Here is a 27,374-nt window from a genome sequence, read left to right on the forward strand (position 1 = left end):
AAAAAGCTTTAAAAGATGCTATTGTGCTACAAAATTTTGAAAAAATAAAAAAAGAACGTCTAGAAAACAAGGGACTAACTGGCTAAATTATAATACAGCCACCCAATGTAAGATTATAAAGCAATGAAAAGCGTTATAAAAGAATACCAACTATCATAAGAAAATGGTCGTGAGATCTTAGGTGAAAAGCAGTTTATCAACATACATAAAGAAATGAATAAAACCCAGAAAAATCCAAACAAATGAAGTCATATCTAAAAACCTGAAAAAGATTGGCCACATAATAAATGCTTAAGTAACTACATTCATAGAATATGTAGAAAATGTATTTTAAAAAGATATTCAGCAGATTAATACTTGATGTGTCTAAATTATGGCAAATCACTTGTTTTCCACCAAATTGAGCATGCATTACTTTTGATAATCAGTGAAAAAGAGAATATACTGAAAAAATTTTATTTTCAGTAAACTTAGTTTAAAACCAGAGACAACACTACCCAAATGATAAGTTGGTGTACTAAGAGTGGAACAAGGTGAGTATTTACATGTTCATGTAAATGTCTTCAACTAACTAGTGATTACTGGGTACAAAGTAGCTGGTTCAAATGTAAATGTAATACACATTTTGGATTTGATATACCTTAATCCTTTCAAATGTTTCTTTTTAACTTAAAAAAAATCAAGACATACTGCAAGTCATTTAAGTTCTATCTGTATTGATTATGCTGAATTTTCTCTTCAACCTCATTTATTGTACTAGAAATATCTTGTGTAACAGTATGTTAATCAAGACCTAAATTTCTTAATTACAAAAGGACAAAAGGGACAAGTTGGACTTCTTTTTAAAGAGGTGAGATCAACTAAAAAAAGAAATGGCACAGTTTTTGGCATTCTATTTCCAATTGGCTTATTTTCTAAATATAGTCACACATTTCTTAATGACAGACTGCATTAGGGCATTAGGCAATTTTGTCATTGTGCAAACATCATAGAGTGTACTTACACAAACCTACTTAGCCTACTACATACCTAGGTTATAAGGTATAGCCTATCACTCCTTGACTTCAAATCTGTACATCATGTCACTATACTGGATACTGTAGGCAACTATAACACAATAGAAAGTGTTCATACATCTAAACATAAGAAAGGTATGGTAGAAATATAGTATTGTATATGGAACCATGGTCACATACTATGCAGTCCATGACTATACTTTAAATTATTTTTCATTTCTTAGAATGTTTACTTAGAAAGGTACTTTATGTAAAAGCCACTGAAACACTATTTGAGTACAGATTTTTTAAAAATATCACCACAATGGGATATTTATTGAGATATAAGATAGTCTCAAGTAAATCTTGATAGGTTTTACATATATATTTTTAAACTTGGTAAGATATTCTACAATGATTTTACCATATATACTTTTGAGAATGCTAAGAACATGTAATCACACACACAGACACACACAGGAAAATCTAAGCATTTTCTCAGAGGATATATTTATCTGGTGAGTGGTACAGATGCCATATCTGCTTAGCTTTACAGTTAGTGCCCACATTACTCGCATGATGGTACTATTATAAATATGGGCACATCTGGTAAATGACACCCAAATGACAAACCAAATACCAATGTTAATATGGTAGATTCTTATACCTTCTCATGTGTAAGTGCTAAAGATTTAATGTCCAATTTCCTTTCACTGCTGAATTCAATTTAAAAGATATTATTAAAATATTTAAATAGAGATTGGGAGTAACTAAATTTATGTAGTGATTTAAGAGGGAACTGCACAAACTGGTTAAACATATGGTTTCAAATAGGAGATAACTTTAATTTTTAAAAATCCTTCTAATATTAATCTTATTAGTTGCTTTTTATTAAGACAAAATAAAGGCAAGAAACCTTCTAGATTTCATTCAAACTTTCTCAGTTACTATATTAATATTAATCGCTACTTCTATTTAATTAGTCAAACTACTGTTTGCACTAGAGAAGAAAAACCACTCAAAGGTTCCTTGCCAAGTAAAGGAAGCATGTTGGTATTTAATAATTCTCTCTGTTCAAAGCAATCTTGATGTCAGGGAGGAAAAGTTATATCCACCCATCTGACCTTCCTAGTTAATTCTTCTCTGATTGCTCCATTAAAACTTTCTACAGATGCATGAAAGGGGCCCTTTAAATATTTCACACCAGGAAGTCCAAAATAGTTGATATTCTGTGACACTATATCTGTATTATATGACTACATGCTAACTACCAGTTAATTCTACAGTTCAAATCTTAAACATATAAAAATATATCACATAAATTGTTAAACGACTAATGTAGCTGTCTGTAACCTTGGGCATTACAGTCCAATCAAGTTTAAAGAATAATTTTAGGAACAGTTGGCAGTTACAGAAAAAAGGGAAAGGGAATTGAAGAATTTCAGAAAGTAGGCCAGCCGGGCGCAGGGGCTCATGCCTGTAATCCCAGCACTTTGGGAGGCTGAAACAGGTGGATCACCTGAGGTCAGGAGTTCGAGACTAGGCTGGCCAATATGGAGAAACCCTGTCTCTACTAAAAATACAAAAATCAGCCAGGCGTGGTGGCGCATGCCTGTAATTCCAGCTACTCAGGAGGCTGAGGCAGGAGAATCGCTTGAAGCTGGGAGGCAGAGGTTGTGGGGATGGGAGGGGAGGGGAGGGGTCAAACCAGATATCTGGGCCAGGTGCAGTGGCTCACGCCTGTAATCTCAGCACTTCGGGAGGCTGAGGCAGGCAGATCATCTGAGGTCAGGAGTTCGAGACCAGCCTGGCCAACACGGTGAAATGCTACTAAATATACAAAAATTAGCCAGGCACAGTGGCAGGTGACTGTAAACCCAGCTACTCGAGAGGCTGAGGCAGGAGAATTGCTTGAATAAAGTTCATGCCTAATCCAATATTTTAACATAGTATGTGAGGAGGAGGAAATAACAGGGGGCTTTATATTATATTAATTATACTAAACTATCAATGAAAAGTCATTTCCATCATAGACTTACACTTAAATGTTAATTTAAAGTTTTTTTTTTTTTTTTGAGACAGAGTCTTGCTCTGTCGCCCTAGCTGGAATGCAGTGGCGTGATCTCAGCTCACTGCAAACTCCACCTCCCAGGTTCAAGCGATTCTCCTGCCTTAGTCTCCTGAGTAGCTGGGATTACAGGTGCCCATCACCACGCCCAGCTAATTTTTGTAGTTTTAGTAGAGACAGGATTTCACCATGTAGGCCATGCTGGTCTCAAACTCCTGACCTCAGGCGATCTGCCTGCCTCAGTCTCCCAAAGTGCTGGGATTACAGGTGTGAGCCACTGTGCAGAGCCACAATTTGGCTTTGAAAAATCATTACACACAACTGGGAATAATAAATTTACTTTGCACATTAGTCATACTCCAATCTTACTGTCTACATTTTAATGCGAAATGAACTTAGGCTTGGAAAAGACTGTCTTTAAACAGAAGTTGTATTTGTTAAGCTGTTCTGACATGTCACACAATAGTTCATTAAAACTCCATAATCATCCAATGCAACCCTAAAAATACCAATTTTCTTGAAAACAACTGATCAGAAATGACTCAAAATCTAGCACACACTAGAAATCAAACTGAAGAAATCCCAAACCATAGATGGGATTGATGATTTCCCATCTATGAGAATTCAAGGTAAACAGTTCTTTTGCTGTATCCCTTTTTTTTTTTTTTTTTGAGATGGAGCTTTTCGCAGTTGTCACCCAGGCTGGAATGCAATGGCGCGATCTCTGCTCACTGCAACATCCGCCTCCCGGGTTCAAGCAATTCTCCTGCCTCAGCCTCCCAAGTAGCTGGGATTACAGGTGCCTGCCACATGCCCGGCTAATTTTTGTATTTTTAGTAGAGATGGGTTTCACCATGTTGGCCAGACTGGTCTTGAACTCTGATCTCAGGTGATCCACCCGCCTCGGACTCCTAAAGTGCTGGGATTACAGGCTTGAGCCACCGCGCCTAGCCGCCCTCTTTAAATATGTTTGGTAATTATATACTTTCAGAGAACGTCATTCCTCTGACTGAAGCACTTGCCATTGTTTATCACTAGATAACTATTTGTAACTGATTAATAATTATTTTCTCCACTTGACCTTTGCATGAGAACAACTACTCTGTTTTAACATTTACAAGCACTCAGATCAGTGTCTGGTTCCACAAATATTTGTTGAATTAAAAGAACAAAAAGTTAAATGATCTCTAGGCATGCCCAAGGCAGCCGCAATTAAAATTTAGGGAAAGATGGTAAAATGTGCAGAGCAGTACATTTTGCTTATAAAGAAAGTAAAGGCAACAGCTTAAATGCAATTTTTTTGTTCCTCCAAGTTAATCTTAAAAAAGTAAAAATGGAAACTACAGATTCCAAAATCTTTGATGAAAAATTTCAGAAAAGTACATGATGCCTTGAAATATTATTTATTATTAATTAGGGAAGATGCACTACATCAGGTTATGAGGAGTCATTAAAATGTAAGTATGATAATGAATTGAGGATACTATTACTAACCACCAATAAGTATTGACCACAAATAAAGTTTTGCTAGTCTAAGGGTCAGTCAGAAAAAGGTATAAATTAGGGATAACTTAGAGAAATGGGTGTACATATAAAAAGATAAGCAAAAGTAACAACACAATAATTCCAAGTAATGCTCAAGACTAATTTCACATAAAAAATGAACCCAATGCAAATAAATAATTTCATTTTTCAATCTATCTTTTATTTGGCATTTTAAAAAATGACTCTCGAACCAAGGTTACCAAAAAGAAAAGGCCAATGTAGAAGCTTACCTGCTGACTGGCTGGTGCCATCAAACAGATCAACAAGGTCACCAGATGACTTGCTGCTAGGCACTGAAGTCTGAAAACACACACATAACTCAGGAGCTTAGAAAAGATTGTTTTTCTAAAATCAGCTCTATCCATCTCTAATTCTCAATTTAGACATAAATACCTGTAATTAGCTTAATAAGGGTAGGGTTTTCTGGAGAAAGAGTACTGACCCTGAATCCTTATGGAGAGGCAGTAAGCACCTTTAAGTAACTCCATTCCCAGCAGTGAAAAGTCTCTTAACATCGACACTTTGTTTCCTACCTCACTTTTCTGACTGCATTTCACTGTGGAAAACGTTAAGTGCCAGATCCCACTCAAATCTTAATGCTATGTATCAGTTCATTAAAAAAAAAAAAAAAATACCCTAGCATATGTACCAGTCCCATACAATATATTGAGTCACAATTGCCCAGGTATAAAATAAAAAGGCCAAGACCTTGGCCTGTTTACAAGAAAGCTCTCTAGATAATTCCAAGGCTTGAGATCCACTGGATTAGAGGTCAAGATCCTAAACAGCTCTAAATTTCTATGAATCTTAGCAATACTTATTGTTTGTGTATCACACAAGTTAGTGTAATTCTATGTTATCTGATATATTCTGGAATCTGTTTCATATTTAGTTCCCAAACTAAACTGTGAGGCCTATACCTGTAATACTATTTTTGTCTTCTCCACAGAGCTAATAAGCACCCTGATACCAAAATACCTATGTCCTGTATGTTCGATACATACATGCTAAATTAGAACTCAATTATTAGGCAATGGGGAAACACTAAGATCCTAGGCATGTTGATCTGAACTTGGAAGATTAAAATACTATATACTGTGATTCCAAAACACCTTTAAAAAGAGATTCAAATGAGTTGAGTAACTTCAACCTTCTAGACATTTTGGTGGGGGAGAAGGGTAAATGAAAACAAAAAAGAAGCTTGTACTACAAATATAAAATATTTATTGCACAGTGTCATATATTCAGGCTATACTACAAACTTATTTAAAATCCTTTAAGATACGTGATAAAAGTCTCAATCTATTATTAAAAAAATTATACAGATATCTGGCAAAAGCTGACATGGTATTTGTTATTGCAACTAAGTAGGCCTGGTTTTATTTTTAGAGTCACCTACAATTTGCTGGATACATTAGAAAATTGTTTTTCCCAGCTTGTAGTTATTTCTCTTGCAAAGACACAAACTGGGGAAACAGTAGTGGGGGAAAGTGATAAAAACAATAATTTAGTCTTTTGAGGCAAATCTCCCCCTTTGGCAGATTTCTGCTGAAAAGACTAGGGTTTGGCCTAGTAGGTGGATTTCATGTCTATGGTAAATAAAAACAAACGGAGATGGTACAAGAGGCAGTGCTTCTTCTGGTGCCAATCAGTAATGACTGTGAGGCAAACACACCTCCCTTTATAGGCAGTGTTTCTACATTAAATGAGATAACTTGCTCCTATATATCTCTTCTTACTCCCTCGTTTGTCATTTCTTAAAACTTCCAAATACTTCCAATGTTTTCTTTAGTGAATCTATTTGTGGTTGGTAACCAGTGTTGTCTAGAAGGGAACAGATGCACTACATTCTGATTCACAACCTTCCCCAAATGTACCAAAAGTGCCATATCTACTTTCATAGAAAGTACCCAGACAATTATTCAGCAATTGGACAGGTTTCTTCCCTCAAAGAGATTTCTTATTATTAATGTCTCTGGGTAATACATGCCAGATAATATATAATTAATATGATTGCCTAGAAATGCCCAAGCCTACTAATGCAGAAATTCTAAGAGCGGTTTATAAAAATAAAACCATGTATAATGTGTAAACTACCGCCATTCCCACCTTAACTGAAGACTGAGGTGTGTGGGTTGAAGCATTCTGATCTGGACTTGCTTTGTCCCCTGTGTAATGTGCTGCTGCTCCAAGATCAATGGTTTTGGAAGGATTTGCTGTGCGCTTGTGTCTGGTTGTGGTGGTCTCTGTGGCCTGTGTGATATGAATATGCTTTGTCGTCACAGTCTCCTCTTCATCTTTGAATTCACCTTTGGGAGATCTGCCTCTTCTCGCTTTCTTTTCCTCATCGCTGTCGCTAAAAGATATTAAAAATGAAGCAAAATAATAAGATGGGATTATTTTAAAATGGGTCCCTTAGTGATCTGAGCTAAAGAATTTCAAATGCAGTAACTCCAAAATTTCAAACTTTGACTATTTGACAGGGATCAACAGAATGTTATCTAAGCTGTCTGAATAATGATATGTGTGTGCTGGGGAGGGGAAGTGGGAACACAGAGAATATCCTATATAAGTCTAAAACACTGCTACAAAAAAGTATTTACATAAATGTGCATAAATAAAAAATGTCAAAATAACTCAAGTTTTTGTTTATTACAGATTTAAGCTTAATTTAAAAATAAAATAGCAGGATATGGTATCAGAATCCACGATAAGACCCTGAGAGTTCAAACACTTGAATTTGATGATTATTTTCTTGACATGGATTGTGTGCAAATAGCTATAGTTCCACTTTTATAACACAATTCTGCATCAACTCTCAAAGACTAATATATGTACATAATATTAAAATTTCAATGGATGCTAAAAAAAGTCATACGTCTTAATTCAAATAATTAAACTCTTATCTGTAAATGCATGAAAATATAAGGGAATGCACTTTACAACTGTGCTATTTTACTATGGTATCAGGAGATCAAACTTTTACATAACTATGGAAAATGCTTTATAGAAAACAACTATATTTAAAATATTTTAAAGATAATTATCCTTCAGCCACATTCAAAAAAATTTTCTTTCCTTTTTCTTTAATAGTGAAAAAGATTTTAAAAACTAAAGAGTAAAAGCTGGGTTTTTCATATGCTAGGAATGAAAATATCAGCCCTAATCTGTTCTCCAGGAACAAGTCATTGGGTTTTTTTATGATATAAGTAGGAGACAGAAAGAAAAAAATTACTTGAAACAAGTTCCATTACCTATACTACTTAATTTTAGAGCAGGTGGTTTAATTTATAAATATCCTGGAATATAATATTTAAAATTCTCCTTTAAACTATGACTACTGCTGATACAATTTACCTCAGACTGAACCACAGCAACTTGTACTTAAATATAAACTAACTTGGAACTTGTATAAATGAAAGATCAACAAGAATGACTTCCCACACAGAGCAAAGAGGTTAAATAGGAACCTACAAGTTCTGATACGCATTCAAAAGCCCTTACTAATTTCTCAACAACAAATGACCTGAAGATTCCCATCAGTCCTATAAGTAAAACTGAAATTTCTTACTTTTTTGGTGCCCAATTTTATTTCAGTGCAAAATAATTTGTTTACAAGTTGAAAATATAAATCTGACTAGCACACAATGAAATAAATGGAAGCTCCATATCTGATCAATGTTCAAGAATTCCTGAATGTAATAGTGAACCAGTAAGTATGAAATTCAGGTGACGTGCCATTGAGATTGAGGTCACATGCAACTTTGTCAAAAAATCTACTCTTCTTTCACACATACTTTAAGATCAAAAGTTCCTGGTGTGTCCTATCATTATCATGATAAATCATGTTCCCTGCATTTTCACTCTTTTAAACCTAAATACTCATTAAAGATTTAGAAGCTCTAGGAGATCCTGTCTTAGAGGCAACATAAAAAATAAAAATCATGGGAGAAACAGAAATAAAAGAAGGGAGACAAAGAAAGAAAAAAACTAAGGATAGAAGGGCAAAGGAGAGAAAGTAACAATACAGAACCCACAGAGATTTCTAACCAGCCTACACAGCCTTATTGTTTATAAGTAAAATCTAAGACCCAATCAGACTGTGTGGACCTGCCTGAAGTAACACAGTTAGTGATGGAACTGAGCCTGCCCTGGAATGCCTCTTTTTCAAGACTGTTTGAAAAACTGGAATGTGATCTTTGAAGAGCCAGAACTTATTTTTAGCACTTTTAATAAAACTATTTTACAACTATATATCTAGCTTTTTTATACTGAAAAAGTATGCATATGATAATTATAAACACTAAACACTGGGAGGGAAATGGTGCCCATTTCAAATATATGGAGTTGTTTTCTTCATTAATGTTTTTGTGGCCTGTATAAGTTTTGGCTTGGTTTGGAAAACGTTATTGAAATTATGGTCATTATTCTGTTGGTATTTCCTGAAGAGACATTCCAGGGATTTAAAAGATAGGAAAATATCCTAAAAATACACTAATTAGATTGTATTTTTGTTTGGGCCTCTTTTTAATGATCCCTAATTCTGAATTATTAAGATTTTTGGCACAAGGTAAAAAAAAAAAAGAGATGGTATTTAGTTATGAGAACTCACTTGAAGGCTTGGTTCCATCACTAACTGTGTTACTTAGGCAATTCCACACAGTGTGACTGGATCTTAGGTTTTACTTATAAACAATAAAGGCAAAATTCTTATGCTACTCTAGTAGATATTGTGAGGCACAAATGATAAGGGTCAAATTTACAAAGTAAAATTTGCTTTGTAAATTAAGTGCTATATGCATTACCCTTTATATTGTCAGAAAAATTGGTTTATAACTATATTGGTAGGTAAGAACAAAAGGGACTGCTGCAAAGTTCAAAGTATTGTTCCATGTAAAATGAAATACGAATGCCCTACCATCAGAAAATGTAGTTTATAAAAATACAGATCTGCTCTCAAAAACCAGTTCAAAATCCATTTGGATTGTTTTTCTGGTACACACTGACACAGAATCATAATGAAATGTCAAGGAAGCACTAAATTTCAAATCCTTTAACTTATGTTTAATTAAACTTAATATATAAACTTCATTATCCCTCAACATCTTAGGTCCCTGGATCATCTAAGGTCCAAATGCAAAATAATCTATACAAGTTTTTACCGGGGAAAAAATATCCAAGGGAAGACTACCAGCCTGAATAAAAATACACAGGATCAACTTCAAAAATAAGTAGACACTGGCAACATGGAAAGTATGTCAATACTAATTGCAAGTAGTGTATAACCTAGCATCTTAAAAATAGTTACACAGTGCTTGCTTCGACAGCACACATACTAAAACCAGAACAATACAGGGAAGATTAGCAAGCCCCCTGTGCAAGGATGACTTGCACATTTAAGACTTGTTCCACATTTCTGCACAGGGCATATTTAGGGCAGTGAAACTATTCTATAAGACACAGTAATGAGAAATATTATGCATTTGTCAAAACCCATAGAAGTGTACAATATAGGAAACCCCAATGTAAACTACAGACTTTAGTTAATAAGTGTATCAATACTGACTTTTCAATTGTCAACAAATGCACCATAGTAATGCAAGATGTTCACAGAACCTGTTATGAAGGGGAAATGGGCATACGGCAACTCTCTGTACTTTATGCACAATTTTTCTGTGAGCTTAAATTGCTCTAAAAACAAATGAAGTCTATTTAAAAAAAAAAAAAAAAAGGCCCAATTTCAGATAATGTTAATACCCCAAACAAAACCAACAAAAAACCAAAAACCCAGTGGCATAAATTTAGGACTCTTTCTAAGAGACCTGGGAGACAAAGTGTTAAAATACCTGCATCTTTCTGGAGAGTCTTCTCTATCTTTCCTCCGGAACTTGCTGATGGTGTCATCAATTGTGCTTCCAATTTTATCACTCAGCTCACCTAATTTATCACTGAATGGAAAAGCACTCTTGTTTTTATCCCACTCCTCATCCCATTTTGATTTGGGCTCAGGATCATATCTTTCACCTATATAGAGCATTAAAAAACAAGCAACTCTAAGGACATTAAATTCAAAAGGTATCTACAAGTCCTTATTTCTCAGGCTTTTCCTCATAATAAAATCATTTTCAAAGGAAAACAGAAAGCTCCCACAGTGCTGAATCAACACAATTACAGCAAGGCATAGCATGTAATGCCAGTCATTAAGTGGCAGGAATGCAGATTCAAAAGCTTTTGTTTATGAATACTTACACAACCTTAATGCACAGCACGGCATATCAGGAAATTCTTAAAGGCTACTGAAAGGAGCAGTGGAAAACACAAAACCAACACAAGCTATATAAGCAAAAGAGAAATGAAAATCTTTCTGTTTTTACAAAAGCCACTTAATATGTTATATTTTATTCCTGTCCCTTAATGGTTTCCCAATTTTCAGAAAAGTATTGGATAGCAACAGTGTCTTAAAAAATACAATCTGAGGGAACTCCACTCTGAATGCCACATGTCCCAGTAACCTAAACGGTCTCAATAACTGTCATTCCTCAGTATCAAACTAAAATAATAATTCAATGAATTTTCAAAGGATGGGAAAGCATTCCGTCATCACTGTACAAAGAAAGGATTACTCTAACTACCAAAAACTACACACGCTAGAATCAGGAAGTATGCTCAAACAGTAGTCCAGAACAGTGTCAACCAATTCAAACATCCATTCCAAACATATGCAGAGACTGGCGAAACCTAGAGCCTCTGTGTGAATTTGCGAATGCAGAGAATAGATCCTGGCAGTAAACAAAAAACCCAAAATGTCAAGATTTGTTTTAGTCTTTGCCCTTAGGGCCCTGAAGGAGACATAGGAATTACGGACACAAAATGAAATTCTTTTCTTTCCATGTCCAAATTCAACTTAAGAAGCAAGAGTAGAAGGTACAGAGAGCACGCGAGGTTTTTTAAAAAAAGAAAACATTCAAAATTAAGGCAGGTTGGAAGAAAAGAAGGACAATGAGGAACAACAAAATAACTGAAAAGTGGCTAATGAAGCTTTTGTGTTGAACTTTTGCTTTTAGGATCTAAAAGGATACGATACACAGCCTTTGGAGATTGAACAAAATCATTCTGCTGAATTGCCTGCTAAAATTGCAAGGCTAAAATTTTCTGTAAGTGTTTAAGGATTTTAACATATTTACTGAATCTGGAAGTGACCACCAACTTAAAGAAAACACGACAAAATGAAGTTTTCTAGACAAAATTTAAAACAGGATGATTTTTAAAAAATAAGTGATTTTCCAACCATGTGTATGTACATTTCAACAACAGTGTGATGAACTAGACTTTGGAAAGAAACACATTTGCGCAAAAAATGGAAGTGGATGAAAACCAAACTGATTAGCATGGTCAGTATCATACTGAATTAGTGCTAAAGATACTGGATACTGGCAAGACATTATCTAATGTCAGAATGAAAAAACACAAAACTGGCCGGACATGGTGGCTCACGCCTCTAATCCCAGCATTTTGGGAGGCTGAGGTGGGCAGATCACTTGAAGTCAGGAGTTTGAGACCAGCCTGGCTGACATGGCGAAACCCTGTCTCTACTAAAAATACAAAAATTGGCAAGGCATGGTGGCTCCCGCCTGTAGTCCCAGCTTCTCAGGAGGATGAGGCAGGAGAATCACTTGAACCTGGGAGGCGGAGGTTGCAGTGAGCTGAGATTGCACCACTGCACTCCAGCCTGGGTGACAGATCGAGAAGAAAGAAAGGGAGGGAGGGAGGGAGGGAGGGAAGGAAGGAAGGAAGGAAGGAAGGAAGGAAGGAAGGACAGGAGGGAGGGAGGGAGGGAGGGAGAGAGAAAGAAAGAGAGAGAAGGAGAGAGAGAGAGGAAAGAAGGAAGGAAGGAAGGAAGGAAGGAAGGAAGGAAGGAAGACAGGCCGGGCACAGTTGCTCACGCCTATAATCCCAGCACTTTGGGAGGCTGAGGCGGGCGGATCACAAGGTCAGGAGATCGAGACCATCCTGGCCAACATGGTGAAACCCCATCTCTACTAAAAATACAAAAAATTAGCTGGGCGTGGTGGTGGGTGCCTGTAATCCCAGCTACTCGGGAGGCTGAGGCAGGAGAATGGTGTGAACCTGGGAGGCAGAGCTTGCAGTGAGCTGAAATGGTGCCACTGCATTCCAGCCTGGATGACAGAGCGAGACTCCATCTCAAAAAGAAAAAAAAAGAAAAGAAAAAACACAAAACTGCTAATAGTGATTAGTTAAGTCTGAATAATATAAACCATGAACAATAACTTAGCAAAAGAATGTGATGCAAACACACAGGATATCCAACTCTACCTTTAATACAGATACTGCAGTTAGTGCATTGTGACTTGAGTTTGAAAATGTATTCAATTTTCTAAGTTTAGCTGATATAATTATATATCATACTGGCAAAAAGAAAGATACAAGCAAGAATAGTGTGGAAATAAGTTTCAAATAGCAATTTCTATTAAAAACACATTAAGTTGCTATAACTACTTTCAAAAAGCTAAAGAATAAAATTACTACTTGGGTAAATAATCCAAAAACTTCAGACTTCCCCAAATAGAAACTCCAAAACATTATTTATACGCTTTAGGAGAAATACTTTCGCCCAATTCAAAAACTGACTTGTGGCTGACTCTGGTGGCACTGCCTATGAATTAGCCCTGTCAAAAAAAAAAAGAAAGAAAAAGAAAAACCTGACTTGCATATGATGTTTCAATATAAAAAAGGGAATTTTTCTACTGTTAGAAACATCCTTAAACAGCTAACTAAATGCAGTATTTTTTGAGAGCGGAAAGCAGAGGAACAAATTAGTAAGTATATTTTATATGTTAGGATTTTTACTTGGTTCCACTGAAGGGGATACGAGACCTCAATATAATCCAAATATAAACATATATAGTTGGGAGGAGCTGGAGAGCCTCAGTGAACAGCTGCTAAGAAACACAGCACTGGCCTGTCTGCATACACACAAAATGACCAAGAGATTGTCAGAGCTCACAGAAGACAGAACAAGTCCAAAGGGACATGCCGTGAAAGACAGTTCTGATTTTGTGTATCTGCTTCAAGCACCTATGCCCTATTTTAGAGAAACTACATTATTACATTAAAAATAAACATGAAAGATGAATGTTCTAGCTGCTCTTAAATGTATTGGGAAGAATAAACAAAGCAATAGGCCTAGATGAAAATCTGAGAGTACTGTCAGTCATCTTTTATATGTCAAATTATGCAATGCTTAAATAAGGAAAGAGAGACTGAGGCTGGAATGACTGACAGGAAGCTTATCTGGTTTGGGCCAAAAATACAGCTAGATTGGGGTTTCAAATTAGAAAGATGAATCTCCTGATCAAACTTTATATTTTTATACTCTAAAATCTAAGTTATAGAAACTTTCTTCCCCCTTCTTTTTAAAAGAATGGTAATCCTAAGAGGGAAGGGTATACATCTGTTTTAATCTCTGTATATCACCACAAAGTACGCAGTCATTTAATTAGCCATTAACGGTTAAAATCCTATTGCCAAACCCACAAGTTAAAAACTAGGAAGATTCATGTGATAGTAGAAGCCAAAATTAGTACTGTGTGTATTTTAGTATTCTATGTATTCCTAGAAAAGAAAATTAGCATTTTGGTCTTTGGTATTTCACTGATTCTTAAAATATACTCAAGAAGTTAAGCTGATGCTTAGGTGTCAGCTTGTCTTTGATACTCACTGTATCTGAATCCTCCAACACTGTCTGAGGAAACCCCAACATACTTGTCTTTGTTCTTCTTTGCTTTCTTTCGCTCTTCACGAAGTCTATCGTCATCCTGGGCAAATTCAACCAGTTCCTTCACCTTCTGTCGAATATTTATACCTTGATCCTTGCCATGCTCATCTAAGAGTATGGTAAGAGAGAAGCAAAACCTAAGAATTCACTTAATATGTATCAAGCTCTTTAAGATAAAAAAACAGACATAAAAACTTCAACATAAGAAACCAACTTCAATATTTAAAAAACAATAAAAAGAAGCAAGTTGTGCTATTTAACTTTGTCATTTCCTTCTCAGCAAATTATAAGTTCTAAAATGGAATTTTGGCTTATAAGAGCATGTAAAGATGAACTAAAAAGGACCACAGATAACGGTACTATGCAAGGTCAATTAAAGATTCACTAAAAAGGATTACTGATGATGACCACACAAAATAGACATATCCATAAGTGCTATTGTGTTTTTCTATCATATTTTAAGAAAACAAACCAAAGGAAGAATCACTTTAGCATGTTAATAACTGAAAAGCATACAAATGTCTTGGTTTCTCCAGTACAAGTCTGGAACACTAATTATCAGGTTTTAGTGTAGCTCAAAAACTGAATTTTTAAAGTGCTTACAACTGGGGTATGCTACAAAATGAAATGTGCTTCATTCTCCAGCCTCTTTCACATTCAAAACACACTGTGGCCTTGCTGCCTTTGCACAGTAAATATTATTTGGTGGGAGGGAAAAAAAACCCAGCTTCAAACAGATGTGTGTGTTTTGGAGCTCTAACCTTTTCTTCCCATATGATTAAAGCTATTCCTTTATGGACACCACAGGGGACCAGTCTCCAGTGCATATTTTAATATAAACCCGAACACTCATGTTGTGTTGGTTCTGTTGTTATTAGCCAGTCTTTTCTGCAAGTTCTTGTCTTCACTAATTAATACTCTAGGGCCCCGCGTCTTGGATTCTGCACTCGTCACACAACCAGCAACAGTCACATTCTAATTAGAGCAGAGAAGCTTCTAAGCTGGTTCAGGTGACTGACAACTCCAACTACTGTTTTAATTTGCTTATAAGGTTTTTCTATTGCTCACCTACAAAGTGGTAATTTTCCAGGGATCGTAAATCATAAATGTGTTCTCTGGCACTTGTAACAACACGCTCTGATCCATTCCTTATGAGGTAAGCTAGGAGCAGCAACGACTGTAAAAATACAAAGCACTAAATGATTTAATGAAATAAAGTCAGTAGAGCTTTGGTGAATGGTTAAAAAAATAATTCTAACATAGCAAATAAAGAATCTTCATGCTGGTGGTGAGGTTTCCTTACATTAGACTCTAAACACATAATCTAGAACTTACATGATCAATTTGAAGTTCCTCTTATATTAAGCATAGTAAATAATTATAAATCATCTGGATACTATGTGTCAAAGACTTAAACTCTGTTGTTCAAAATATCTGAATGTATGATATAAATAGACAATAAGGTTTTAGAAAGCTGACTCAGTTTTTACTTTTATCTGAGCATTATGGAACTGAATTGCCAGAAATTATTTGGTAATTAAGCAATCCTATAGTATTTTCCCCAGATAAAATTTAATTTTGAGGTTAATTATGTGGCTTTTGTTTTAAAAGGTTGTGGCCAGGCTCAGTGGCTCATGCCTGTAACCCCAGCACTTTCTGGGAGGCCAAGGTGGGCAGATGACTTGAGGTCAGGAATTTGAGACCAGACTGGGCAACATGGTGAAACCTCGTCTCTACTAAAAATACAAAAATTAGCTGGGCACAGTGGCCCACGCCTGTAATCCCAGCTACTCAGGTGGATGAGGCACAAAAATCACTCGAACCCAGAAGGTGGAGGTTGCAGTGAGCTGAGCCCGCACCACTGCACTCCAGCCTCGGCGACAGAGAGACTGTCTCCAAAAAAAAAAAAAAAGTTGTTACCAAATAATAATAATAATAATGATGATAATAAAACCTGTAGAAAATTTTGCAAAATAGTGAGATGTCTTTACAAAAAACAAAACAAAACAAAACAAAAAAATAGCTGGGTATTGATTGAGGCACACGCCTGTAGTCCCAGGTACTTAGGGGATTGAGGCAGGAGGATCTCTTGAGCCCAGGAGGTCACCACTGCAGTGAGCCAAGGTTATGCCACTGCATTCTGGCTTGGGTGACAAAGCCAGACTGTCTCAAAAACAACCAACCAACAACCAACCCCTAGCCCCAAAGTAAATTTTGTTAAAATGTAAATTTAGAATGACTGCTAATGGGTATAGGGTTTCTTTATAGGGTGACAAAAATGTTCTGGAATTAGATAGTAGTTACTCCTACAAAACTTTGTGAATATACTATATAATAAATTGTACATTTTGAACTTAACATTGCTTGGAACAAACCTCACTTGATTAGGTATATGAAAATCTAGTTAGGCAGAGAGGAGGGGGCGGCAAAAACAAAACAAATCTAGTTAGGTTGGTAAAACTGAGGGACACAAAACCTCCTCCTACCAGTAATTTACAGCCATGTGTCACTTAACGATGGGGATATGTTCGTGTAATGTGCCATTAGGAAATTTCATCACTGTACTAATATCACAGAGCGTACTTACACAAACCTAGATGGTATGGCCTGCTACACACTGAGGATCTATGGGACAACCTATTGCTCCTCGGCTACAAACCTGTGCGACATTGTTACTGTAATGACTACTATAGGCAGCTGTAACACAATGCTGAGTATTTTTGTATCTAAACATAGAAAGAGTACAGAAAAAATAGAGTATTATAATCCAATGGGACCACTGTCAAATAAGCAGACCATCACTGACTAAAATGTCCTTATGTGGTATATATGACTATATTCTTTAAAAAAGGAGTTTACTCAAGAATTAAAAAAAAACCAAAAAACTAAAAGCAAATTTAATTTACAATATTTCAATTATTTCATCACACCTACCATGCAACCTAAGGGAATGACACTGAATGTTTTCAGAAAGAATAACATAAAAAAACATGAAACTAACACATAGATTTTCAATCCTAAAAGCCAAATTATGTCATTTTGGATAGCAAAGAAAAACATTCTGAAGAAGTAAGAAAATATGGTAGGTATAGAAGCACAGACGACTATATTACTAAAGAATTCTGCATTATATGAGATCAGAACAAAAGGAATCTGATAAAAAGTTCATATTCACAAATTTAAAATTAGAATTACATTTTGAACATTTGTGATACAGAATACTGTGAGAATACTACCATAAATTAGGTAAATGTCTACGTAGATGACAAACCATTCAGACTGTAGTATTCATCTTAATTGCTCATACACTAAACATGCACACTACTATAGATGCATTATTTTTGACATGCATAAACATTTTAGTAGGAAAAATTTTAAGAAATAATCAACATTTAGAAGTATTAAGAATTTCTCATTCAGAACAGTTGTTCATGATGACTAGAAAATAGAACACAAATAACAAATCTACTTCTTTCATGTGTTTTCGATTATTCTATTCTAGGATTTAATATACTTTAAAACCACCTATGTATATACACTTTAAATTTCCAGTATGTGTTTTCAACATGTCAAGCAATTAAAGCAGATTTGTTTTCATACCTTATAAACTCTTCTCCAATTCTTTTTGTTGTCTTTTAACATTCGTGACCAAAGCATGTTCATAAGTTCTGGAAATTGTTCATACATAAATGTAGCCCTGAAAAAAGAATCATTTTCTTTAAGAGTCTGCAATATATTAATTTTGACAGTAGATGGCAGACTTGTTCTAATTTGGTGTTTCCCTGAAGCGTTTTTAAAAATTAATAAACATAATTCAAAAAATTTAGAAGATTATGTACTTCCTTGAAAATGTTTTCGCTATGTTTTATACACTACCTGGCACATATGTAAGTCCTGCTAATTAATCAATACTTTGCAATTAATAATTTAATTAATATCATATTTTGCAAGCTCTTCATTCACTGGTACGGTGTCCCAGATGTTCACAGAAAAAAATTTTTCTAACTTGCACTTCAAGTTATTTTATATGTATTTGTCAAAATTTTACATGGTGAGCTACAGCATTATCTCAAAACTTAATTGAAAAAGATACATTGTGGGTTTCTTTTTTGAGCCAAATTTTTAAGGGAAATGGACTGCATAAAACTTTCCATATTACTATCTGAAACTTTCTACATTACTATCTGAATGATTATGCAAAATTTATATTCTGGCAGCCAAACAGTTTAAATCTGAAAGCAAATTTCACATTTCTGTGTTAAGATACTTTGATTTTTTTCTGCACTGCTGAGTCAAATTATCACTTACTTGGCAATCTCTCCCATGAGTTGCCCAGAAGGTCCCCAAGGATCATCGTTCGTTGCCTCTCGAACCTTAGACTCGATCTCTGAATAATTCATAACCACATTGGTGCTGCAGAGGAAAAAAATGCACGCACATACGCACAAAGATTAGCATCAAAACTGAGAAACACATGAAAACTTAATAATGACACTACGGGGTGTCTTAATGAGCTACCTCTACAGGGTGGGAGAGAAAACATCTTTTGTGCACAAGCTACCCCAAGGACACTATGTAACACACTTAAGTTATCTTTAAGCAGATTTTACTATTCCATTAGTCTTCAAGAATACAGATGAGAGACTGCATTAGAGCTGGCATAAGTCCAGTAAAAAATGGCTGAGGGTCAAATTAAAAAAAAAAAAAATGAACATGCTAGAGTCTATTATAAAACTAAGTTGTCAGTTTCTTGACCAGATCTGGTTTACATGCAATGCAAGCTTATGTTTCCTGCTTACAGAAATCCTATAAATTAGGCAAAATTATGTAACAGCTAAACAGTATCTATATCACATTTTTTAAAAAGAATAAATCAAAGATACCTACAGATGTTTAGAACCACTATAAATGTTTAACTATAATCTCTTAGTCTTTTTTCGTTTACTCTGTCATGTGCACTTCTATGTCATATATTCACTGTAACCCTCACTTTTACTGGCTGCATAATATTCCATCAGGAGATTGTATGATGCACACTTAACTTTCCCTTAGGACTTCGGCAATGATCTGGGCCTCAGGAGTCAGAAAGATCTGATTCCAGTCACTTACTATGTGACCTTTGGCAAAATTATTTTAATTATCTTAATCTCAGTTTCCTCAACCATAAAATGGGAATAAATAAGCATACTACCTCAAAGGCTAGCACAGCAAATTGCGTTTATTTAGCACAGTGTCTGACATACAGGAAGTACTCAGTAAATGTTAGCTATTATTATATTAAATATAATAACCAACACCAGCCTGGGCAACACAGTGAAACCTGGTCTCTAAAAACAAAAAGAAAAAATTAAAAATTAGCCAGACGTGTTGGCGTGCACCTGTAGTCCCAGCTACTAGGGAGGCTGAGGTGGGAAGATTGCTTGATCCCAGGAGGTCAAGGCTTCAGGGAGCCATGACCACCCACTGTACTCCAGCCTGAGCAGCAGAGCAAGACCCTGTCTCCAAAACACAAAAGGTAATATAATATAAAATAACCATCTATTAGGAGAATTTCAAAACATCACGTAATATTTTTATATGAAAGAATTTACTTTGGAAAAAATAAGATTAAGATATGAGATGGTCTTAAAAAATGTTTGGTCGTCAAAATGGAATTTCTCATGCTTATATGAATTTAAGGATTCAAAGACATTTTGAGAATAAAGAAATACTGCAAAACTGTGACATCCTGTAGTAGTATTCATTTGACATCGAAAGCTCCAATTATTACCAAACAATTGTTATAACAGGTGTCTGTGAATATAGTAATTCAATTCCTGCACTTAGCATTAAGTCTTAGAAATAGTGAAAAATCAGAATTTGGTAACTATTACATACATATACCCCACTTTTGCTATATGGTTTTTCAGTCATCAAAAAGTTCTATTTTTAGAAGAAGGAAGGTTTGGTCGAAATTGGCACTCAAATCTCTTAAATATAAATTTCAAATTTATTGCAAACACTTCAATGTCTTCATGTTTAAAGAACAGACCAACAAACAGGTTTGGGTCAAATTTTAAAGGAACCATTATGCATATAAGTGTGACTTGCCAAAAAACTGAATCAATCTGGCTTTCAGATTTAAATTCAGGACACTGTTCTTCTATGGAAGAAAAGCAAAATCCTATTATTTTCTTTCAAATCTTGGAGAAAACTGCCTCCTGAGATACCAATTAATGTGATAAAATAAATACAAATTCCTTCCCCAGGACTAAAATAAATTCATGATCTCCAATGCCCACCCCCACTTAAAAATGTTAAGACCACTAAGGAATAACATTTTCGTTAAAATCCAGTAATGGTTCTATTACAACAGTTTTATGTATAAATGTAGAAGAATAAGTTTCCTCCTAATTTTATTAACCATGGAACCAAAATAAAACTAAGGTGGCCAATAACAGATTCACAATTTAAGATGCCACAAAAAGATGAATTTCAGAATGCTTTTGTTTATCCTGGTGGCTGAAGAATGCATGGCTTAGGCAGTTAAAAGTGTCAAAATGCAGCTGTGAAAATGAACAATGGCAATTAGGATTATAATTCACCCAAGCATTTCATTACCAAGAATGCACTTGAAATCTCTTTGCATTGTTTAATTTGTTGGAGAACAAGATGAAAGAAGTTAATCTCCAGTCCATGTACATGAAATATTTTTACCAGAGCCTTCATAAATGTTGTAGCTTTCAGAACACTACTTTCCTTGTTCAACCGACAAAGGCCCATGGGTCAAATAAGAAAGGTTCTGTTTCCGTAACCCTTCACAAGATTCTTAGCTGAAGGCTTGTGTAAGCGCTGTGTTTAGAGGGAGAGGTGGCAGAGAGCCAATAATCTAAGAATCTCATTTCTTTGGTTGAAAAACAATGGGAGCCATCAGCACATACTCACAATACAGTTATTAAGTATATCCACAGAAGGATATGGCAAATATAAAACAAAAAAATAACAGAACGCTTACACGAAGAATCCAGATCTATTTTAAAGTTATTTTCCAGGCCAGGTGCAGTGGCTCCTACCTGTAAACCCCAGCGCTTTGGGAGGATGAGGCAGGTGGTTCACTTGTGTCTAGAAGTTCACTTACCAGCCTGGCCAACATGGCAAAACTCCGTCACTACAAAAAATACAAAAATTTGCCAGGCGTGGTAGCATCTACCTGTGGTCCCAGCTTCTCAGGACACTGAGGTGGGAGGACTGCATGAGCCCAGGAGGTTGAGGCGAAAGAGAACGAGACCCTGTCTCCTACTCCCCTCCCCAGAAAAAAGCTATCTTCCAATGAAGCTGTTGCTTTCAGAAACTGCAAAGAACCCCCCTCAAGATGAGATCTGATGGCATAAAGAATTCCAAAACGAAGTATTTTAAGCTTCAATTAATTCAGAAACAAACGTAAACTAAAAACAACACTGTATGGTTTGGCCTTATTCCAGGTCATTTAAAAATAACTATTTCTAAAAAGGTAGAAATGGCATTTTGATCCTTCCTTTCTCATGTTTTCTACTGCCCTCAATCTATGCCCTACCCATAATTCCAGTGACCTTTTTTAAAAAAACAATTCTTCCGTGCTAAAAATAAAAATAAAAATTTATGTCCAGATTTGAAAGGAAAAAAACAGCTTTTTAATTCTGCAAACTTCTGACACAGATGTTTTAAGAATATATCACAGACGCTAGAGGGGGCACTCTCAACGGTTTCTTAAACACACACACAAACAATCCTCCAGACAAAGGTCTAGAATTTGAACGGCAAACAAAATTACAGAAAAAGACACCCCCCTTCCCAATAAATTTCATACCATTTAAACTAACACTACAGTCAAACAAGTGACTTATGGATTTTCACCAACCCTAAATTGAGATTCCTAACTTGAAATTTTAAAAAGTTATCTCTTTATACTCAGTTCTTGTTTTTTTTTTTAAAGTGTAGGCCATTATTATGACCTTCTGTTGAAGGGTAAAAGTCTTTGGATACAGGCTTTTCTACTTACATTTCCTTTCATGTAATTATCATTCTAACACTTAAAAAAGTAACCAAGAATACTTTGATAACACCAAAAAATTTTTCTGTATATTATTTTAAACCAGTTTGACAATATTATCAAAAGAAAACTTGACCCACAAAATATCTAACGATTTTTAACATTTCTGCTGTCGCCATCAATAACCTTTTATCTCCAGATTTTTGTCTGTATTTAATCTCTGCAAACATAAACAGACATGAGAATGTAATAATGGAGGGAAAGTAAAAGAAGAAAAATAACTTTTAAGAAATGCTGCTGTTTCACAAGAGAATGTAAACCAGGAAAAAAAAATGTTGCTGTAATTTTGACATTTCTTCACCAGTATTAAAAAGTATCTGTAATTTTGAGAACAATCTAACAGTCACCAGAAAGTACAAAACGAGCCCTTCTCACATGTGTTCTATCTAGGCTTACTCAATATATTAACTTTCTCTTTGCTTAAAACAAAAGTCTTGAAAATGAGTGACCTGAAAAGTAGGTTTCTCTGTCCTGATAAAGATAGGTAATTATTAGGATCACACTGTTTAAATTTAACAGTTACAACTACTGGGTAGTTCAGCAGTATAACTGGTTAACAATACCAAATCTTAATGGACTCTAATATTAGGCCAAAAAGAAAGTTAACAGAGAGAATGAAAGATGGAATCACCAAAGAATGAAGAATACAAGAATAAAATCCATAGACACAATCATTATTGTTTATATTTATAAAACTGTTTGTTGTTTCCACAGTCTTTTACCCACTTTCACATTTGCTTCTCAGAACACTCCAGCAACTTAACTCTGTACAACTCAGCAACACTGACTCACTAGATCTTTAGTGCCAACTGTGAGAAGCTACCGTCCTCAACTTTTGCACACACGCTTTGATATGGTTTGGCTCCGTGTCTCCACCCAAATCTCATATTGAATTGTACTCCCATAATTCCCACGTGTTGTGGGAGGGACCAAGTGGGAGATAATTTGAATCATGAGGGCATTTTCCCTCATACTGTTCGTGGTAGTGAATAAGTCTCACGAGATCTGATGGTCTTATCAGGGGTTTCCACTTTTGCTTCTTCCTCATTTTCTCTTGCCGCTGCCATGTAAAAAGTGCCTTTCACCTCCTGTCATGACTCTGGGGCCTCCCCAGCCATGTGGAACTGTAAGTCCAATTAAACCTCTTTTCCTTCCCAGACTTGGGTATGTCTTTATCAGCAGCATGAAAATGGACTAACATATGCTTCCACAGCTATGTAAACACAGCCAATATTCAGTTAGTCAAGGGTCAACTATTCAGTTCGTAAATTATTAGTGTTCATTGTAGCCCTCCTCTTTATTCCCCATTTTCTACTTATTTGACTACTTGACACTCATATAATATAAAATTATTTTACTTGGTAAGTTTCAGTCCAGTTTTTAGAGGTATAATTGGTTAAAAGCTACAACGAGGCTTTTACTTACTGATAGTCAATACTTCTTATCTACATTAAGAATCATCGGTAAAATAGTTAACAAGAACTTGAGCAGTCCTTATTGATATTTTTTCCTCTTAAAAGTTCAAGAATATGCTTTGCTAAAACAGAACTATACACCAAGGGAAAAGGTAAAGTATAGGTATAATGTGGTACTAACTGCTAACAAAGGAATAAGGAGGAAACTGAAACAGATTGAGAAGTATTTTTCCCAGTTTGCCTTTTAAATTTCATTCCTTTTTAAAAAACTGAAGTCAAAGGAATCTATATTTTTAATATGGTTTCTTCTTTGTTTTAAGCTTATTGTCAAGACTTCACTCACCCTGAGATCAGGCAGTCTTTTATTTGAGACCTCTAAATGTGTTTTGATGTATGCATGCATACACACACTCATACTAAGATAATAAGAGACAGAAACATCTGGAGACAGAAATAAACATAACTTAGTTCCAAGCAACAGTTTTAAATAATGGTATTTTTTTTCTTTATATTAATATTTTCCTGTATTTTCCAATTTTTTTCAAAGTATTATATTGTAACCAAGGTTAAACTACTAAAGGCCACTAAAAATACAAGTACTGTATCATCATTAGCTACATTTTTAACTATTTATAGGCAAGTAAACATCATAGTAGACCACATGAATATTATTTGTACTTCCAACATCTTGTTTTATCAGGTTAATAAGTGCAGCAAACAGTAACTAAAATATATGCATACACATTAAAATATGTACACCAAGTGCTATGTATGCAAAACCACAGAGAACAATTTAAGTACCCAATTTTGGAATTAATATGATTTTTAAAAACTGTATTAGGGATGAATAATTCTTGACAACAAAACCTGTATTTAAAAGTCACCTTTTACCTCAATGCCACAAAGGTTTCAGAAAAGATACTTTTATAAATTAAGTGTTGTAGAACAGTTATGCTCTTATTAAGTATCAATCTTCTTGATAATTTTTTTAACCATAAAACACCCATAAAATTAACATTGTAGAATAGGGGTCCCCAACCCCCAGAGCTGCGGACCGGCCTGTTGGGAATGGGGCTGCACAGCTGGACGTGAGTAGCGGCAAGCCAGCATCACTGCCTGAGCTCTGCCTCCTGTCAGAGCAGCGGTGGCATCAGATTCTCACAGAAGCGTGAACCCTGTTGTGAATGAGGGACCTAGGTTGTGTGCTCCTAATGAGAATCTAATGCCTGATGGTCTGAGATGGAACAGTTTCATCTGGAAACTATCCTCCCCAAGCCCTGGTCTGTGGAAAAATTGTCTTCCACAAAACTGATCCCTGGTGCCAAAAAGGTTGGAGACCACTGCTATAGAAGACAGTTTCCTCAAGTAACAAAAGTCTTAAGCCAGAAACATTTGCTCTTTTTTTTATGTTTCCATCCATAACATTACAGAAATTGTCTTAAGAATAACTCTAGAAGCTAGATAATGAACCTTGTGATATTTATTTTTTGTCAGCGGAGACAGCCTCCACCACATTACCCTTATTTGCAAGTTGAACATTTTATAGGTTCAATGTTCATATTTTAATACCAAGTTATATCTCATTACAGTCCTGTGAAGAGTATCAAATGTACTGTCAACGGCCAAGAAGTCTACTATTCCTAAATTCAATCGGTAGATTACTTTCATTGTTAACAGAATATCTGGGGCTCTACAGAAATGATGTGGGGAGGTGGAAAAATTGATTCGTCCACATGGTGGGATATTCACCACCCATTAAAAAAAAAAAAAGCCTCTCATTGATCTGAAAATGCAAATGAAATACAATGCAATGAAAAGTCTTAACACAAATGACAACATGGTTCAGTAGAAGAGATAATTTTGCTATAGTAAACATGTTATAAAATAGGCATACTGTTAAAGCAATAAGAAACCATAGTACTCCCTTCATATTGCAAGAATTCCAATAAAATAAAGTATGGAAAAGTACAGAAGAAACAAATATCACAATCCTGGGCGCTTCCTCTAAATAAACTCACTCGAAATCCCATAGCTAGTAAATGGCAGATTTAAAAACTATTAGGTCTTTTCACTCCAAAGCCCATTTTCTATTACGTCACACTGTCCTGTAATCATAGAATATATTCTGGTCTAAGATGACATCAAATGCAGCATCACAAATTATCCTACAAAGGAGCTATATGCTGAATAAATATTTAAAAAGATATATTCTCAGTCACGGAAATCCCATTTTCTTTGGTTTTAGTAAATATTAAAAACAAACCATCTAATTGAAAGGGAGGAAACCTATGTCTCCCCTCTTATACATGTACTCTTAAAAGTAAAGAAAATACCAGTTTGATTAGGGAAAAACTGAAATGAGAGACATCTAAAATCTGAAGCTCTTTCACCCATTCTGGATTTCAGAAAAGAGTACACCTAGTTATCAATACTGAAAACATATAACCTATTCAATCCAATGATATCATATGTATATGGGATGCATATTATTTATGGCTTCAACTATGTACACAAAAGACTACGCTGGATTATGCATCTTCTGTTTCCTCTTACTTTTCAAGAGGGAACACTAAATTCCTAAATGCTGAAACACAAAACTTTGCTTTTAAAAGTAACCATCAGGAATTTGCACAAAAATATTATATCCCATCTTTTAGCATTTAGCTTTCTCAGTCAAAAAAAAAATTACGATCAAATAAGTAAAGAACAACTTACTACCAGGCTTTGAAGGAGTCCCATAATACTTTTTATACCTATTTAAAATAATTCTGGATACTCAAAGAAAGATCAAGATAGTTACTTGAGTACCTAATACAACTTTAAAACATGGCAAACTGCCTAAGTCTAAACTCTAGCTGCCTGTCTGTATGAGATTAAAATTACAGAAAATGTTGTCTTAATGTTCAAAAACATCACTTCCAATTGTTTCCTCCCCACATGATGTAAGACCATAGAAACTGGTACAACTATTTTTAAAATTATAATTGTTTTAAGTAGCCAGAAAATTAAGGACTGTATTTTTTTTTAAACCAATCCTACTCTTACATCAATTCTACTACCAAATTCTTTGTTTCATTCTGACTAATGCTGGCCCTCAATTTCAATAATCGTTGAGTCCAGTATTATGAAGGCAGAGAAATGAACCACAGAATTTTAATCACTCTTGGTGTTTTAATACCACTGAACACTGCTGATTTATATGGCTCAATATTCTTGTAATCGTAATTCAAATTTTTAGACTGCATTTGTACTACTTATAGATAAAATAGATAAATATTATAGAACTGTTTTATACGTAAGTATTTTTCAGTTTGAGGAAGAGGGGAGAGGAGGAGGGGGAGCAAGTGAAACACGGAGCAATATTCTGCAAGTAGGAAAATTCAAAAAGCTGTAAGAACTCCTAACATTCAAGGAAGATTAAAGACCTTTGTGTGTATCTTCAAAATTATGAAAATGGAAATGTCTGTACAGACTGTTAACAATCTCC

General features: G+C 35.2%; 1 protein-coding gene and 1 non-coding gene across 4 annotated transcripts in view; one reads left to right on the forward strand and one right to left on the reverse strand.

The window, feature by feature from the left end:
* The window catches only part of CLINT1 (clathrin interactor 1), a 74,374-nt gene that overhangs the window by 13,199 nt on the left and 33,801 nt on the right, over positions 1 to 27,374 (reverse strand). For all 3 annotated transcript variants that reach the window (XM_025387892.1, XM_025387889.1, XM_025387890.1), the window contains exons 2-8: positions 18,713 to 18,817; positions 18,005 to 18,101; positions 15,473 to 15,581; positions 14,348 to 14,512; positions 10,455 to 10,632; positions 6,718 to 6,964; positions 4,839 to 4,908 (exon numbers count right to left, since the gene is read on the reverse strand). In XM_025387892.1, coding sequence (XP_025243677.1) covers positions 4,839 to 4,908; positions 6,718 to 6,964; positions 10,455 to 10,632; positions 14,348 to 14,512; positions 15,473 to 15,581; positions 18,005 to 18,101; positions 18,713 to 18,804 — 958 coding nt within the window. In that variant the 5' untranslated portion in view covers positions 18,805 to 18,817. The remainder of the gene's footprint in view (positions 1 to 4,838; positions 4,909 to 6,717; positions 6,965 to 10,454; positions 10,633 to 14,347; positions 14,513 to 15,472; positions 15,582 to 18,004; positions 18,102 to 18,712; positions 18,818 to 27,374) is intronic.
* LOC112627175 lies at positions 9,920 to 10,026 on the forward strand. The gene has a single exon (XR_003120042.1). It is a non-coding gene; the product is annotated as a U6 spliceosomal RNA (small nuclear RNA).

The sequence above is a fragment of the Theropithecus gelada genome, chromosome 6 (genome assembly GCF_003255815.1).
Source record: "Theropithecus gelada isolate Dixy chromosome 6, Tgel_1.0, whole genome shotgun sequence".
In the NCBI taxonomy this organism is placed as follows: domain Eukaryota; kingdom Metazoa; phylum Chordata; class Mammalia; order Primates; family Cercopithecidae; genus Theropithecus; species Theropithecus gelada.